Source organism: Scatophagus argus, chromosome 14, assembly GCF_020382885.2.
Source record: "Scatophagus argus isolate fScaArg1 chromosome 14, fScaArg1.pri, whole genome shotgun sequence".
Lineage (NCBI taxonomy): Eukaryota > Metazoa > Chordata > Actinopteri > Scatophagidae > Scatophagus > Scatophagus argus.
Window position 1 is genome coordinate 22478756 of NC_058506.1, and position 14722 is coordinate 22493477.

The window sequence follows — 14722 nt, forward strand, 5'->3', positions numbered from 1 at the left end:
GTATTGGAGTCAAAATGTCTGATGCTGATCACCTCACACACACACACACACACACACACACACACCATAACTCTGACTTTTGGCAGCCAGTGGGTTTAAAACACTCAGTAGCAGGTGCAGTTACTGACTGTTTGCTGAAACAACTGCTGCCGTTTGTCTTGGGAAAGAGAGAGAGATGATGTAAGAACAGCTTGAAGTGTTTTGCATCTTAAAAACAACAACTTCATGTTCTGTTGGTTCAGGGTGTAAATAATTCAAACTCGCGTTCACAACTTGTGTGATGGTTTTATCAGAAACATACAGAAGTTCCATCAAAGAAACAATTACTAAATACAGAACGAGGAGACCCCGCCGCTCCTCTGATTGGCTGGAAAGTTATCTGTGCAACCACCAAGCTGAAACACGAGTTAAAGTTGTTCAGGATTTGAGAACAATCAGTGAATGCAGCAAGCATTCTAGTAGATTAGATGAATATTTTCTGTGAAACATTAAGGTTTGTTGGTAAATGAATAAATAACAGGTGAACCTCAGCTTCTGTATGAGAAACAACAATCACCTCATTTATTTTTACATTTTTATATTTGATAAAACCCTTCCTGAAGTGACTGACTGTCCACACACACTTTGACTTACAGCTGTGTATAAAGTTTGATCATGAGTAAAACTGTGACCTCACACCTCTAAATCACTTCACTGGTAAACAGTATTGTTAGAGACGGTTGTCTTCTTCTCCTCTTCCTCAGAAGACAGTGATCTGTTCTTCCTCCTCCTCTCTGTCCTCTCCCTTGGGTGTCTGCAGAGAAACAAAACACTGGATAAGTTTAACCCTTTGAATCAAATGTCTCTACAGTTTCTTTATAAGCTTTAATCAAATTGAGTGCTCGGTGACAAAGAGCTGAACGCAGCACATAAACAGCAACACAAACAATCACACGCGTCCCAAAAGACATGAGGAGGTAAAGAAGCTGCTTTATTAATATTTCAGTTCATTTTATTCATACACTGCACTGTTTCCTTGAAGGAGATCTGAAAGAGCCTGAATCAGCGTGACTCCAGTCACATGACACTGATGTACTGACTGTCCCTTGACCAGTGAAGGTGTGGTCTGTAACTGTTCAGAACAAATGTGATTGGATGTTACTGGTCAGCTGAGTCGTCACAGAAACATATAAACTCATTTATACAGAACATACGGAAAGCAAGAACTGAAAACACAGGTGAAGAAGAGAGGCCTGATCTCCAAATATAAAACACAGCAGGAGGAGCAGGTACGTTACAGGTGAGTTACAGGTGTGTTACAGGTGTGTTACAGGTGTGTTACAGATGAGTTACAGGTGTGTTACAGGTGTGTTACAGATGAGTTACAGATGTGTTACAGGTGTGTTACAGGTGAGTTACAGATGTGTTACAAATGAATTGCAGGTGAGTTACAGATTAGTTTCAGGTTGAGTTGCAGGCATGTTACAGGTGTGTTACAGGTGTGTTACAGGTATAAAACAGTCAGCGGATGCTGTCTGACACATTTACCACAAACAACAGTGAGTGATGGATGATGAACTCTCTTGTGAGTCTGACCAAATCCTGGTTCAGAGTCTGAAACAGAGTTGGGACCAGAACCAGAGCCAGATTGTGAGCCGACATCTTGTTCACCTGAGAGAACACCTGGACCCTGAGAACGACACAGATCTGGAGTCAGATTTAACACAGACAGGTTTATGTCTTCCCTGTGAGGGAGTGGACGACTGTGTGTCTAATGTTCTGTTCTGCTGACAACACACACACTTCACAGCTCCCACTTCCATCTTTCATCTTTCAAAAGTTTAAGTGCTTTAACTTTCGTACAACATCAAACATCTGAGTGTTGTTTGGAGGTGGACTTGAAAACTGTAAAATCAAACTTTGAATTTAGTGACTTCAGCAAAACACTTTTACAAGCCACCAACCAAACTGAGCATTTTTAAAATCACTTTTGTCTGAAACATCATTATTACAAACACATTTCTAATATGAACATTAATATAAACGTGTTTAATCTGAAACACAACAGAATAAGCCTGAAAAATGTATCACGTGTGTAATTTTATGAAAATAAACTTAAATCTTCTCAAATCAACACCTCCACAAAACCCCTCATAATGACAAAGTGAAACAGGTCTGCTTGAATTCTGAATTCTTAATTTATTGAAAATGAAAAACAAAAAATGTAACATGTACATAAGTATTCACAGCCTTTGTCATGACACTCAAAACTGAGCTCAGGTGCATCCTGTTTCCATTGATCCACCTGTGGTAAATTCAGCTGATTGGGCATGAGTTGGAAAGGCACACACCTGTCTATATAAGCCCTCACTGTCGACAGCATGTCAGAGCACAGACCAAGCCATGAAGTCAAAGGGATCGTCTGTAGACCTCTGAGATGGGATTGTGTGGAGGTACAGATATGGGGAAGGGTACAGAAAGACTTCTGCTGCATTAAAGGTCCCACAGAGCACAGTGGCTTCCATAATCCATAATTGGAAGAAGTTTGGAACCACCAGGACTCTGCCTGGAGCTGGCTGCCCAACTAAACTGAGTGATCGGGGTAGAAGGGCCTTAGTCAGGGAGGTGACCAAGAACCCAATGGTCACTCTGACAGAGCTCCAGTGTTGCTCTGTGGAGAACCTTCAAGAAGGACAACCATTTCTGCAGCACCTCACCAATCAGGGCTGCATGGTAGAGTGGCCAGACAGAAGCCACTCCTCAGTAAAATGCATATGAAAGCCCATCTGGAGTTTGCCAAAAGGGACCTGAGGGACTCTCAGACCACGAGAAACAAAATTCTCTGATCTGAGGAAACAGAGATTGAACTGTTTGGCATGAATGACAAGCGTCATGTCTGGAGGAAACCAGGCACTGCTCATCACCTGGCCAATACCATTCCACCTGTGAAGCATGGTGGTGGTAGCTTCATGCTGTGGGGATGTTCTGCGGCAGGAACTGGGAGACCAGTAAGGGTCACTTTGTCATTATGGGGTGTTTTTCTGTAGAATTTTGAGGGAAAAAATGAATTTAATCCATTTTGGAATGAGACTGTAACATAACAAAGTGTGCAAAAAGTGAAACAGTGTGAATACTTTCCGGATGCTCTGTATGACAGAGGACACGGCCTCAGTGTTTAATATCAGCTGACTGACTCCCTCTACTGGACAAAGACTGCTACTACAAGCATAACACTGTGTGTGTGTGTGTGTGTGTGTGTGTGTGTGTGTGTGTGTGTTACATGTAGAAGTGTCCAAACAGTGCATTCAGTGTTGCTCGGTTGTCATCAGGAAGTTCCCTTAGCAACCGTCGGTAGGCTGAAAACCTGGATCGTTCGTCTGAAATCACTGAGACAAGATGTACTGTTAGTGAGTACTACTGCAATATTACTGTCGTTAGTATGCAGGGTTATTGATGATTCAGCCTGATATATAAATCTCATTGGCCTGCAGGTATTTTTGATGAAGATACTAGCACTTAAGATTGCAGTATTGTAATTTAAGGAGTAGTACCATTGACCTGCAGCACTGATTTGGAGGTACTCATACTACATGTACTTGTACTAACCTGCAGCATGCAGCCACTGCTGTTGCACTTTGTCAGGGATCAAACTCTTCTGTTGGCGGACATATTGTTTGAGGGCGGAGCTTGCGTCCAACACACCCTGCTCATCACTCTCCAGAGGGGCGGAGCTAGGCGATGTCAGTAGAGCCTCCACCAATCGGGTGACTTTAACTGCCAGGCCACAGCGCCGGTACACACCCTCCACCTTCAGACCTTACATTTAGACAGTCAGTCAGTTAGACAGATGGACTGACAGGCAGTCAGACAGTCAGTCATACAGACAGACAGATACAAACCATAAATACAAACTGACCATGGGCTGTGATGTGGGAGATGCAGCGCTCAATGGCTGGTGGTACCGAACCCCTCGACCACAAGGCCGACACAGGGTACAGGGACTGACGGGCCGAGCTGGGATTGGCTGCAGGAGGAGCTGCTCTCTGATTGGTCAGGGCTCTCTGGAGATGCTTGGACCAGGACTGACAGCTGTGCTGCTCCTCGAAACGGAACAACACACTCCTAATGAGAACAACAAGAAGATGCAACCTGTGATGTTGCAATTGTGGTTCGCTAAGCCAATCAGAAGACAGAAAAAAAAACTGTAAAAGAAAGCATATTTCTGTTATCTCGTTGGTGATTCAATCAAACTATAGTGATAACTGATTCGTTTAGAAGTAAATGTGTGTGTGTAGCACACCTGTCTGCAGTCACTATGGTGATGATGTTTTCAGATGGATCCATTTCTGAAAGAGAAACAGTGGCAGATTTGATGTTTAGAGACTTTATGAGAACAGAGAACAGGAGATCCTGATGGAGTTAATCAGCACTGACATGTTCCAGCAGACGGAGCGAGAGACATAAACAAAACTTCAGCTGTGAGGAGTGTCTTTGAAGAAGGAAAAGGCCGTGTTACCATGGTGACTGAGCATGCTCAGTTCCATCCTCAGAGTCTGTTGTGTGTCCCTGTTGATGGGATGAACGCTGATTCCGTCCTCCCATAGTAACAACCAGGTGTCCGAATAACTCGAGGCTCCGCCCACTTCGACGACACGCACTTTACTTACAGCAGAGGCTCCACCCACCTCTGCATAAGACACGCCCCCTGGGAGAATCACCTGAGGTAACAATGGTAACAAGAACCCAGGTTACACTGGTAACTAGATCTCTAAAGCTCACGCTGGTTCTCACAGAGATTGGTCAGGTTTACCTTCAGTATGTGAACCAGGTGACTCAGCAGCTCGTCCTCACTGTCCGCGGCACAGATCAGGTTATCGTTCAGTGTCACCATCTCAAACTCATGAGCGGGTCTAAAAACACACAAACTTTAGTTTAGCTTGTCTGTCTGTAACAAGGACGTCCGTTTGCTTGAACTCACTGCTACTGACAGACGTTTCAATGAATCAACCTGAACGTCACAAACTGCTGTAATTAATGGGACCTTCTGCCTCAGGACAAGCGTCAGTTAGCAGTATTAGCATTAGTATTAGTAGAATTAGTATTAAAGGTATAAGTAGTATTTGCAGTATTTTTACCCGTCCTTTAGAAAGATGGACAGAACTTCTCGCAGGTCGAGGACGTCGCACGCTGCCGAGTCATTTTCTAACGAGAAGAGAAAACGATCTTCTTCCAGTTTGCCATGAAGCTCCTCCTCTTCCTCACCTGCACGCGCACACACACACAGAGTGCAGTAGAAGAGTACAGTACTTGTTGAATGTCTTTGTGGATCAAAGTGATGGACAGAATTGCATTGTTATTATTAAGATTCATTTATGGAAAATAAATCAAGGCAAAAACAAATCAAATAATTTTCTGTTTTCCGAATGTCTTCATGTTTGTGCTGTCAGAGCCACCGTACAGATGTGATTGTCTAAACAAAAATGGAATAAATACATCAAGCCGAAGATAAAAGCAGTGCAGTTTGTTTCAAACATCAGCACATTTTGTTTTAGTCTCATTTTCTGTTGTCTACAGACTACAGTTCAGTATTTCTTCAGTTCATGATAGTTCAGTTCATTTATCCAGGTGATCCATCCTACCTGAAAGGGTGGAGTCAGGTCTCCTATTGGCTGATTGTGGCTGGTAAGATGGGACCACTGAATAGAAACATAGAAAACACACATGCATGAAGATTTGTGTCCAGGTGACTTTGTTAAACAGCAAGTTAACGTCAGAAACCACAGCCACCAGTGATGTCACAGTGTACTCGAGTACACCTGTACATTACTACAGCAAGTGTTACCTTTGTGTGTGTGTTACCTGTGTATTCGTTGAGTCGCAGCAACTCGGCCTGCAGAGCCTTACCCGCCCTGTCAGCCAGCACGATGGGGGAGGGGCTCTGAAGGTCTGACTGACACACCTGTATACAGGTAACATCTCTCAGATACACCCTGTAGGAAACTCAGGGAGGCTTCATACATTGTTACTGTTATTTTTTACACCCGTAATTTACTTGCTGTCCAATGTCCACGCGTCTCTTAAACAGAAAAGCCTTTCCACTAACAGCGATTCTCATTCTATGTATAAAACAACTGGACATGTGAAATTGTTTGTTCAGTAAAGTGTTCAATAAAAAATCAAATCAGTTCTGCTGAGGTGAACTTTACCACTGCTGAAGGTCGTCTAGAAAACACCACACAGGAACTGATCAGTGACCTCACCTGGGTGTGTGTGTTTGTGTATGCATATTCCCGTAGTTGTGGGGACAAAGATCTGTTTATACAGTCACGTTGTGAGGACCTGTCTTCCTTATGGGGACAAAACATCCCCACAATGTAAATCATAATATATTAGGGTGAAGAGTGTCTTTAAGGTTAGGCTGAGGTTAGGGTTAGGTTGAAGAAAGATTAAGATGAGGCAAGTAATGTTTACTGTCATGGTGAGGTGGTGGTTAAGCATCCAGATAATGAATGGAGGTCTATGTAATGTCCCCAAAAGTGATGGAAACACAACAGTGTGTGTGCAAGTGTGTGTGTGTGTGTGTGATGTAAATTAGAGTAATAAATGCAAAAAACCACCAGACCTTTGCACCTGAGCAGATTAGGGACATTGTTTCCTCTATGTCGTCTCCACAAACCACCTCACGTAGTCTCTGAAACACACACACACACACACACACACACACACACACATCATTGCACACCTGCACAGGTGATGTCAGAGTTGTCTCAACATGACAAAGATATGGGCAGATGGGCAGGTTATTGAACGCAAAAAGGTTTTGCTGTTGGCTTTAAGAATAAATTGTGAAACCAAATGAATGCAATTTGAAGCACAAGAATTCAAGATCAAAAATTCAAGAAAATGTTGTCGAATGTGTGTGTAAAGAAACGAATTTACAACACATTATCCATAAATATCTTACACACATGTGCCTAAAAGTCTATGATTGTAGTTAAATCAGACCTGATCCATCAGGGAGTGCGAAGAGGTCAGAGTGTGGACTCGTCTGTAGCGCCCCCTGCTGTATTTATCCTGGATGAACTTTGACCTCTCCTCATCAGACGACTCTGGACGCAGCTGCTCTGCCGCGGGCACCGCTGGAGCCCACACCTCATTGGCCAGCCGGTTACCATAGCTGAGAAAAAGCTGGAAAAAGAGTGGGTTAAAGGTCATATATCAGTGGTTCAGTCGCCCCCCTCACCTGTATGAGTTTTTCTTTCTGACCCGTCTCACCTGTATGAGAGGTTCAGTCCAGACCTTGTTGTCCATCTTCAGACTACGTACTTTTGACAGGTTGCTGCCCAGAGCTCGATGATGACCTGAAAAATAACAGTGTTAGCTTTATGAATTTAAACCAAGAGGTCTGCTAGCAACACTAGCATTCCGTGCTTCCACAGAAATTCTTTATGTTTCTTTTGGTCCTTTTGGCCTTGAGTATTGAGTACTGAGTCACTGTTCTCTAAACAATCTAATTAAGCTGATAACTTTAACAAATTGTTACTGATGGGAAAAATGATGATTTGTGAACTTGTTAAAAGGATAAATTACTGTTCATATCAATAACATTTTAATCTGCTCATGTAGTTTTACGAAAATTAAATGTTTTACTCATCTCATCTACTCATTGGTATCACTGAGCGGTGATAAGAGCATGGAGTTGTCAGAGTACAGAGAGATAAATTAATGTGTCATCTGCATATAGGTGTGTTTGAAATTATTATAACTGATAATGTGGCCCAGATGGAGCAGATATAAAGAAAATATGACAGGGTCCAGGATGACACAAAATTACCCAAAGCAACAAACAACCTATAATGTTGAGATGAGAAACCCTAACCCCTAACATTCCCTTTGAACATTACCCAGGGGAAAAAAAAACACTTTTCACACATCACTAATTAATAAATTAGTAATAATATGCAAGTTATCGAGACAGGATTGCATACATTGCAAGATTAGCTTCTCTCTCATACCTGCACAGGCCTGACAGATGACCAACAGCAGGTTTACTGACGCCCACTCAGGATTGGCCAAGCCACAGTCGCCGCATACTTTGTTGTCAGGATTTTCCCAGAGACGTAGCGCCACCTGGCTGCAGGACAGAGCACTACAAATAGATGAGGACAGACCATCCACCCAGGCAGACAGATCCTTTGATGACTCAACAGACACGCTGCAGACAGAGGGCGGGGCCACCGTGAGACAGGGCGGAGCCAAAGAGAGATGAACCGGGACAAGACAGAGAGAGAACGAAAGGAGTTAATGTCACTTAAGTAAAGGACAGCAACCAACAGACAGGTAGTTAAACAGTCAAACAGACAGACAGGTGTTTACTTGAAGGTCTTGTATGGAGTGATGAGGTTAAACGAGTGTTTTCCTGTCGATTTGACCGTGGCCACATTCAGGGGGACAGAAAAGGAGGCAATGCCCAGCTGGAAGCCCTCTTTGTTGGGATAAATCCAGAGGTCATGACCCCAGAGAGCGGCATAGGCGCGGCTCCGTGTGTCTTTGAAGGTGATTTGTCCATGAAGCTCTGAGGGGGCGGGGCTTGGCTTGCCTCTTGTCGCCAGCAGAGACGTGACCCAACCATCATGGACCTCTGAGAGATTAAAAAATCCATGAAGAAGAATCATCAGATACTGTAGGACTGCACTTCATCCCTCATTCAAAGAAGTCATGCAGTTCAGCTGTAATCAGCTGACACCCGACTGACTGCATCTCACTTTCTAATCATTCACATCAGCCACAGCCCTTTCAGATGAGATTAGATACCTCCTAACCAATCGGGCATCAAGCATCAAGAATATTTTAGAGACAAAAGAAGTGGAAGAAATGGACACAGGCAGATGGGAAATATGTTTTAGCAAGCTGAAAATGTTTTAACATATCACAGGGATGAATCTGTCTCATAAATGTACAGAGACAAGAGGAAACAGGAGACTGGAGGGAAATAACAGATGGATCTGAGTTCAGGGATCAGTCAGAGGCTGAACTCTACACAAACACACAGAAATGCTGTTTCTAAATGATACCAGCTGATGTCTGAACAATTGGTGCATTGGCTTCTTGGGGCAGAAGCCATAAGGGTCCTGTTGGGTGCTGATGCTGGCCCAGAGTTGGCCTGAGAGACCGTACAGTACAGAGATCAGGAGAGTAAAACAGTACTATTCTTACCATCACTATGAGCCATGAAGTCATAATGTTTCTTCTTGAAGTAGACAGAGAATCTGCGTTTGTCTTGTTTCTTCACATTTGTGATACTGGAGACATGAAAGAGGACCTCACTGAACCGGTCCTGTCAACAAAACAAACACACCCATCACTGTATGGACAGACAGACAGACAAACAGAGGTAGACAGACTCTGACTTACTGTGCGTTTCTTCCACAGAGACATCAGCTGTCCATCCAAAGTGGCCCATAAAACGTTGTGTCTGTTAGATTAAGAGAGAAAACATGTCTGTTTATCTGTGTCTCTATCATCCATCCATCAGTCCATCAATCCGTCATGTCTGTAATGTGTTGGTGTTGTTGGTAACATCACTTGCTAACCGTTTAACTGATTGGCGGATGGACTTATGTTTCTGTAAACCTAGCAGTGACTACACAACAGGTCAGGTCTGCCATGGTGGTGTTACCTAAAGCCCTTCCAGACGTCTAGCCAGCTGGATCTGACCACAGCACTCTGTGGTGTTGAACCCCCGCTGACCCCCTTCTTCCTGGACACTCGAATGGTGGCCGCCCTGTGGGACAAACACACTTTAACAGGCCGAAGGTGTTTTTGTATACAGAATATCCCACAGTCACACTCATATTCCAGCATAACTAAACTTTTACATTTTTTACATTTGAACTCTGGAGTTGAAAGACTCAAGAACAGCAAGAGACAATACGATGAGGTGGAACACAAGCACTGAAGCCTGAATACAACAAAAACAACTGGTCATCTGCACTGCAAACCAAATAGAACATCATCATTTCCATTGTTTTCTTTTGCATATATTTATTGCTTTGGATGTAAATGATTTGATACGTATACTTGTGAGGAGTCACATAACTTCTGTTCACAGAAACTAAATATCACATTTACTCTATTAAAACTATTACAGCAAATTTTACAGTAGACTTTGTTCAGATAAAAGTAAACCTGAACTGTTGTCTTGTGTTTGTCTCTAAAATTCCCAAAAGTAAATTTGTCTTTTTGGGGAACATCATCACCAGCCGGAGGAATCCTACTGCACATATTCAGTGGACCACGAAGTAAACCAGGGTGCTAGAAAACTGTTTCAGCATATGCGTTGGGTGATCATTGGATTGAAGAGGCACCATTTTTGTCTGATATTCAGTAAAGTAACAAAGCGTGCTGGCTAAACTGGGCAGAAGAAGAACTTTTATTGTTTAACATGTTGCTGTTAAAATCCTGATGGTGAATGAGTCTGACAGCCAGAAAACAGACCGAGGAGGTGTGTGTGTGTGTGTGTGTGTGTGTGTGTGTGTGTGTGTGCGTGTGTGTACCTTGGAGTCTTCTGTTTCATAGGCTTTCTTGATGGGCCTGGAGGACGGGGAGGTGGTGGGGCTGGCCTAGTGGGGACCAGGCGACCTGAAGGACTCAATGGGGGGCTGAAAAAATACATTGACTTTGACAACATTGACAACATTGACTTATGTGGGTGTTGCAGCAATGGAGGATGCAGTGTTAGCAGTACTAATCTGAGCAGTACTAACAGTTACTGTAGTACATACTTGGTGGTATTTGAAGATGGATTAGAGGCAGGATCTCCTTCCGCTGGTCCGTTGGCATGAGAGGGGACAGCGCTAACTTCTGTATCTTCCTCCTCATTGGATGAGTCGGTGTCAGCTTCCTCTTGGTTCGTCCAACAAGCCAACAGTGTGACGTTTTCTTTTTTGGTGGATTGAGGAGACGGGTTTAAACCTGGAACCAGCACAAAGAGGAATCAAACAGGGAAGATGACACAGACTGAAACAAGACTACGTTTAAACTCCTCCAGTACCTTCCTTTGAAGGCTCAGCAGCTCCCTCTAGTGGAGGTAATGTGACTCCTTCGTTCTGGTCTAAAGTTGACATCACCAGCTGTGACAAAGCCCCAACATCTGGACACAAAAACACAGGAAGCATTTTGCTGTCAGGAGGCAGAGTGTCTCTTTGTTTGATCTTCTGGGCCAATGAGTGCTTGAATCTTGAAACAACAGACCACAGATCCATTACCATTTAAAAACCTTCAGGCTGCCGTCCTGTCAAATCCTTGAGTCTTTTCCACACTCACCTGCTGGCTGCAAGTCTTTCATCACTCTTTTATACTTGTATCTCAGCCTCCCGCTGAGTTAAATCAACTTGCTCATGACATGAGATTGAGGTTCAGCCTTTGCTTGCCCATAACACCCATACTATGTATGTAGTATAAGCTGCACTGATTTAAACCTAAAACATAATACATTTTAAATAAATTTTAGCCTGATTCCTGATTAATCGGCTTTATGAAACACACTGATTGATGAATCGGTCATCTGATCTATTGATTGATTGATTGATTGCTTTACCTGTGTGAGCACCTCCGATCCTCTGCAGGGAGGAGGGCGTGGCCGATGGGGTGGCATGGGTTGTCGTTGAGCTAACAGCAGGGTTAGCCACATTGCTAACAATCCCCGCTAAGCTGGGTATGTTAGCTAATGAGCTAACAATGCTGTCTAAGCTAGCAGCACCTTTGTTAGCAGCAGGTACAGGTGTGGTGGTGGCGGCGGAGTTTAATGTTGCAGGGTTAGCCACATCGTTAACAGCCCCTGCTAAGCTAGGCATATGAGCAGCAATGTTGCTAGCTATGCCATCTATTGAGGGTGCTGAGGGGGGTGGAGGGGCGGAGCCTCCGATAGAGGTGGCGAAGCCAGCCAATGATGGGATGTTGGTGGCAATGATGTCAGTGACCCCAGCCAGAGTCGGGTAGACCATGCCACGTTCCGACCCACCAACAGGAGGAAGAGGAGGGGCATCCTCACCTGAGGAGGACACAGTGACATCAACATCAGATATCATCTGTCAGTCAAACATGTCTTCCTCTGACATCAAACCTCCTACAACAAATCCTCTCAGGAGGGTTTTCACACAATAAGAGTCCTGTTGTTATCCCTGAGGGGAGACTTTCAGAATAAAAGTTACACTGAGGTGCATATGTTTTATTATATGCAATATCACCAACAAATCTCACGTTCATGTTCAGATGTTCCTCCACATCTCAATACTTTCTGACTTCCTGTCTATGACCCCCAGCTCAAAGCCCGTTTTAGAAAGCTTAAGGATTGAAACTATGGACACCCTGACTCGATTAGAAGGTTTTTAGAATCCAGACCTCTGAGGAAACCAGTGGAGCACAGAGACGCTGCAGTTTTAAATGGACTCATGCAACAGAATCAGCGACAGGGTGATTTGAGTCTGAGGTGAACGTGTCAAACCAGCTGCACATTACATCAGCAGTATGTGAAGTCTTTACATTCACCAGAGATGACATCATCACCAGTCACAAGACAAACTGGTTTGAGATAAACGCTGGTCTGCTTTGTCTGCAGACATCAACATGTTTAATCTGCTGAACAAACTGGTTTAAACTGAAAACATGCTGCGAAATGTCCCACTAAAAATAAACTCCGTCACAGTCAGTCAGCCCTCTTTTATTAAAGCTCAATTTAAAACCGTCGTCAAACTCTGTGAGCAAGCTGTTAGCTTCACCTCTAACAAAAGGTCAAAATGACTTATTTAAAGTGTGTGACACATGAGAATAATAAACTGTAGAAATATAAAACTTCAGCACTTTGTCACACAAGTGAAGTTTTAGTGTTTGTGTGCAATAAAAATATATCTGATGATGTCATCAGTGACAGGCGGAACAATCCTGCTGATGTCATCTGATGAGACACCTTCACATGTCTCACTGTGTGTGTGTGCGTGTGTCTACCTGTGCTCAGGTGAACTCCATTAGAGAGAGCTGGTTGATTTTCATCAGTCAGACCTCTGAAATACAAACATTAAAATTTTCGGTTTGTTTCATGTTGAATCCCAAAATAAACTAAACAAATAGATTTAAAGGTTTGTTCTGTAGGTGAACTCACCTGTCCACAGAGGAGGCCGACGTCATACGGTCCCTCATATAACGGGATCGAGGCTTCGGGACGGGAGGAGGAGAGGACATCTGGAGGACAGGACAGACAACAGATCGGTTATCTATCAGGAAGCATCATCGTCTCCTAGCAACAGACATTAGCTGAGTGAACAGCTGGAGACCTGTGGACGTTAACTAAAAGGTTTAATTGATTACTGTGGTCACATATTGATCAAGCATCACCGTGTCAGCTTAATTAATCAGTAAGTGACGCTGGAAGACAAATCAGCTCCTCCGTCAAGCTGAATAACGCGACAGCAGAGGAAGAAGACGGACGCTTTGGAGTTCAGGGTCAGTCAGATGAGTCAGCTCTGGTTCAACACATCTCATCTCTTTGCTTGTCAATGTTCCCTGATATTATCATTAATATTAAAAAAATCAAACTAATAAGCTGATTAAACCTGGTCTTTCTGAAACTCCTCTCTGATTAACCTCGTTTGAGCTCTCAAAAACCAGCTAATCTGTTAAAACTATCTTGTGCACTTCCATCCTCTGCTCAGACGTCTCCGTGTCCTCCAGTGTGTCCTCCAGTGTGTCCTCCAGTTGTGTCACATCAAATCAGGACAAAATCTGATGACATTTCAAAGCTTCATTAATTTCTTTGTTTTGAGTCTTGCCGTCGCTTATCGGTGATTTGATTCACATCTGGAGCTCGAAGACGAAACACACAAGTGATTTGATTTGACGTGTTTTACTGCAGAGAAAATGATGAAAATGTGTGTTTTTTGTAGAAACCGAAATGCAGTTCCTGAACTCTGCTTGTGAAGAAGCCTGCAGTGAAAGCTGTGGTGTGTTACGTTAATCACAACGAATTAGAGTTTACTGATTCCTCAGCTGAAGCGAGCAAACTTGTTCTGTCTAAGTTCCGTAAATAATGAAGAAAACAAACTAATAACTTCTGGTTAAGCCACACCCACTGCCAGTACAGACAGATAAACAGTGTTGGAAATGTGAGACTATTGAATTCTGTGAGCAACACTTTAAACATCTGAAACAAAACACGAACTTCACGATTCTTAACCTTCAAAACAAACGGGAGAAGAAAGTGAAAGTTTCTGATTTCAGTCCACAGAAGAAAAATCTGATTTCACCTCCAACATGTTTCAGAGGATCAAACATGATCGTTTCTTACCGTGTTGTAAAATCCTCAGGGCTGAAACAAAACCTGAGACACCTGCGGTTTACCTGTCTGCCTGTTCTTCAGTAAAGAAATTCTTTTTCTTCCTCACACGCTGACGTCCTGCTTCAGATCCAGCTGCACTCATAAACACTGAACTGTCAAATCTGCTCTCTCCAGGTGTATGTGTGTGTGTGTGTGTGTGTGTGTGTGTGTGATGGATTCTGTACTGGCTTCCGCTATGTGGCATTCACCTGAACCAATCAGCTCGCAGGACACCGATGAGGTGATTAAACTGTGAGTATTTTTACAGTGAAGGTAGTGAAACGTCACTGGTTCAACCTGCTCCAGGAATGCAGGTGTGTGTGTGCGTGTGTGTGTGTGTGTGTGTGTGTGTGTGTGTGTGAGAGAGAGAGA

At 43.5% G+C, this 14722-nt stretch overlaps 1 protein-coding gene across 2 annotated transcripts; it reads right to left on the reverse strand.

The window, feature by feature from the left end:
* Positions 1 to 540: 540 nt before the first annotated feature.
* LOC124070535 (arf-GAP with Rho-GAP domain, ANK repeat and PH domain-containing protein 1) lies at positions 541 to 14476 on the reverse strand. Of its 2 annotated transcripts, XM_046410516.1 has the most exons (26): positions 14321 to 14476; positions 13139 to 13218; positions 12985 to 13040; positions 11579 to 12031; positions 11033 to 11131; positions 10764 to 10953; positions 10536 to 10640; positions 9659 to 9763; positions 9394 to 9454; positions 9196 to 9316; positions 8356 to 8620; positions 7995 to 8194; positions 7255 to 7340; positions 6985 to 7167; positions 6602 to 6670; positions 5839 to 5938; positions 5619 to 5675; positions 5115 to 5241; positions 4790 to 4889; positions 4496 to 4697; positions 4280 to 4325; positions 3896 to 4101; positions 3586 to 3795; positions 3260 to 3365; positions 1528 to 1669; positions 541 to 793 (listed from the first exon to the last, which is right to left on the reverse strand). In XM_046410516.1, the coding sequence occupies exons 2-26, from the start codon at positions 13216 to 13218 to the stop codon at positions 740 to 742; spliced, it is 3423 nt and encodes a 1140-aa protein (XP_046266472.1). In that variant the 5' UTR covers positions 14321 to 14476; the 3' UTR covers positions 541 to 739. The 2 variants fall into 2 exon arrangements, with proteins under 2 accessions (XP_046266472.1, XP_046266473.1); XM_046410517.1 differs by lacking the exon at positions 11579 to 12031.
* Positions 14477 to 14722: the final 246 nt, after the last annotated feature.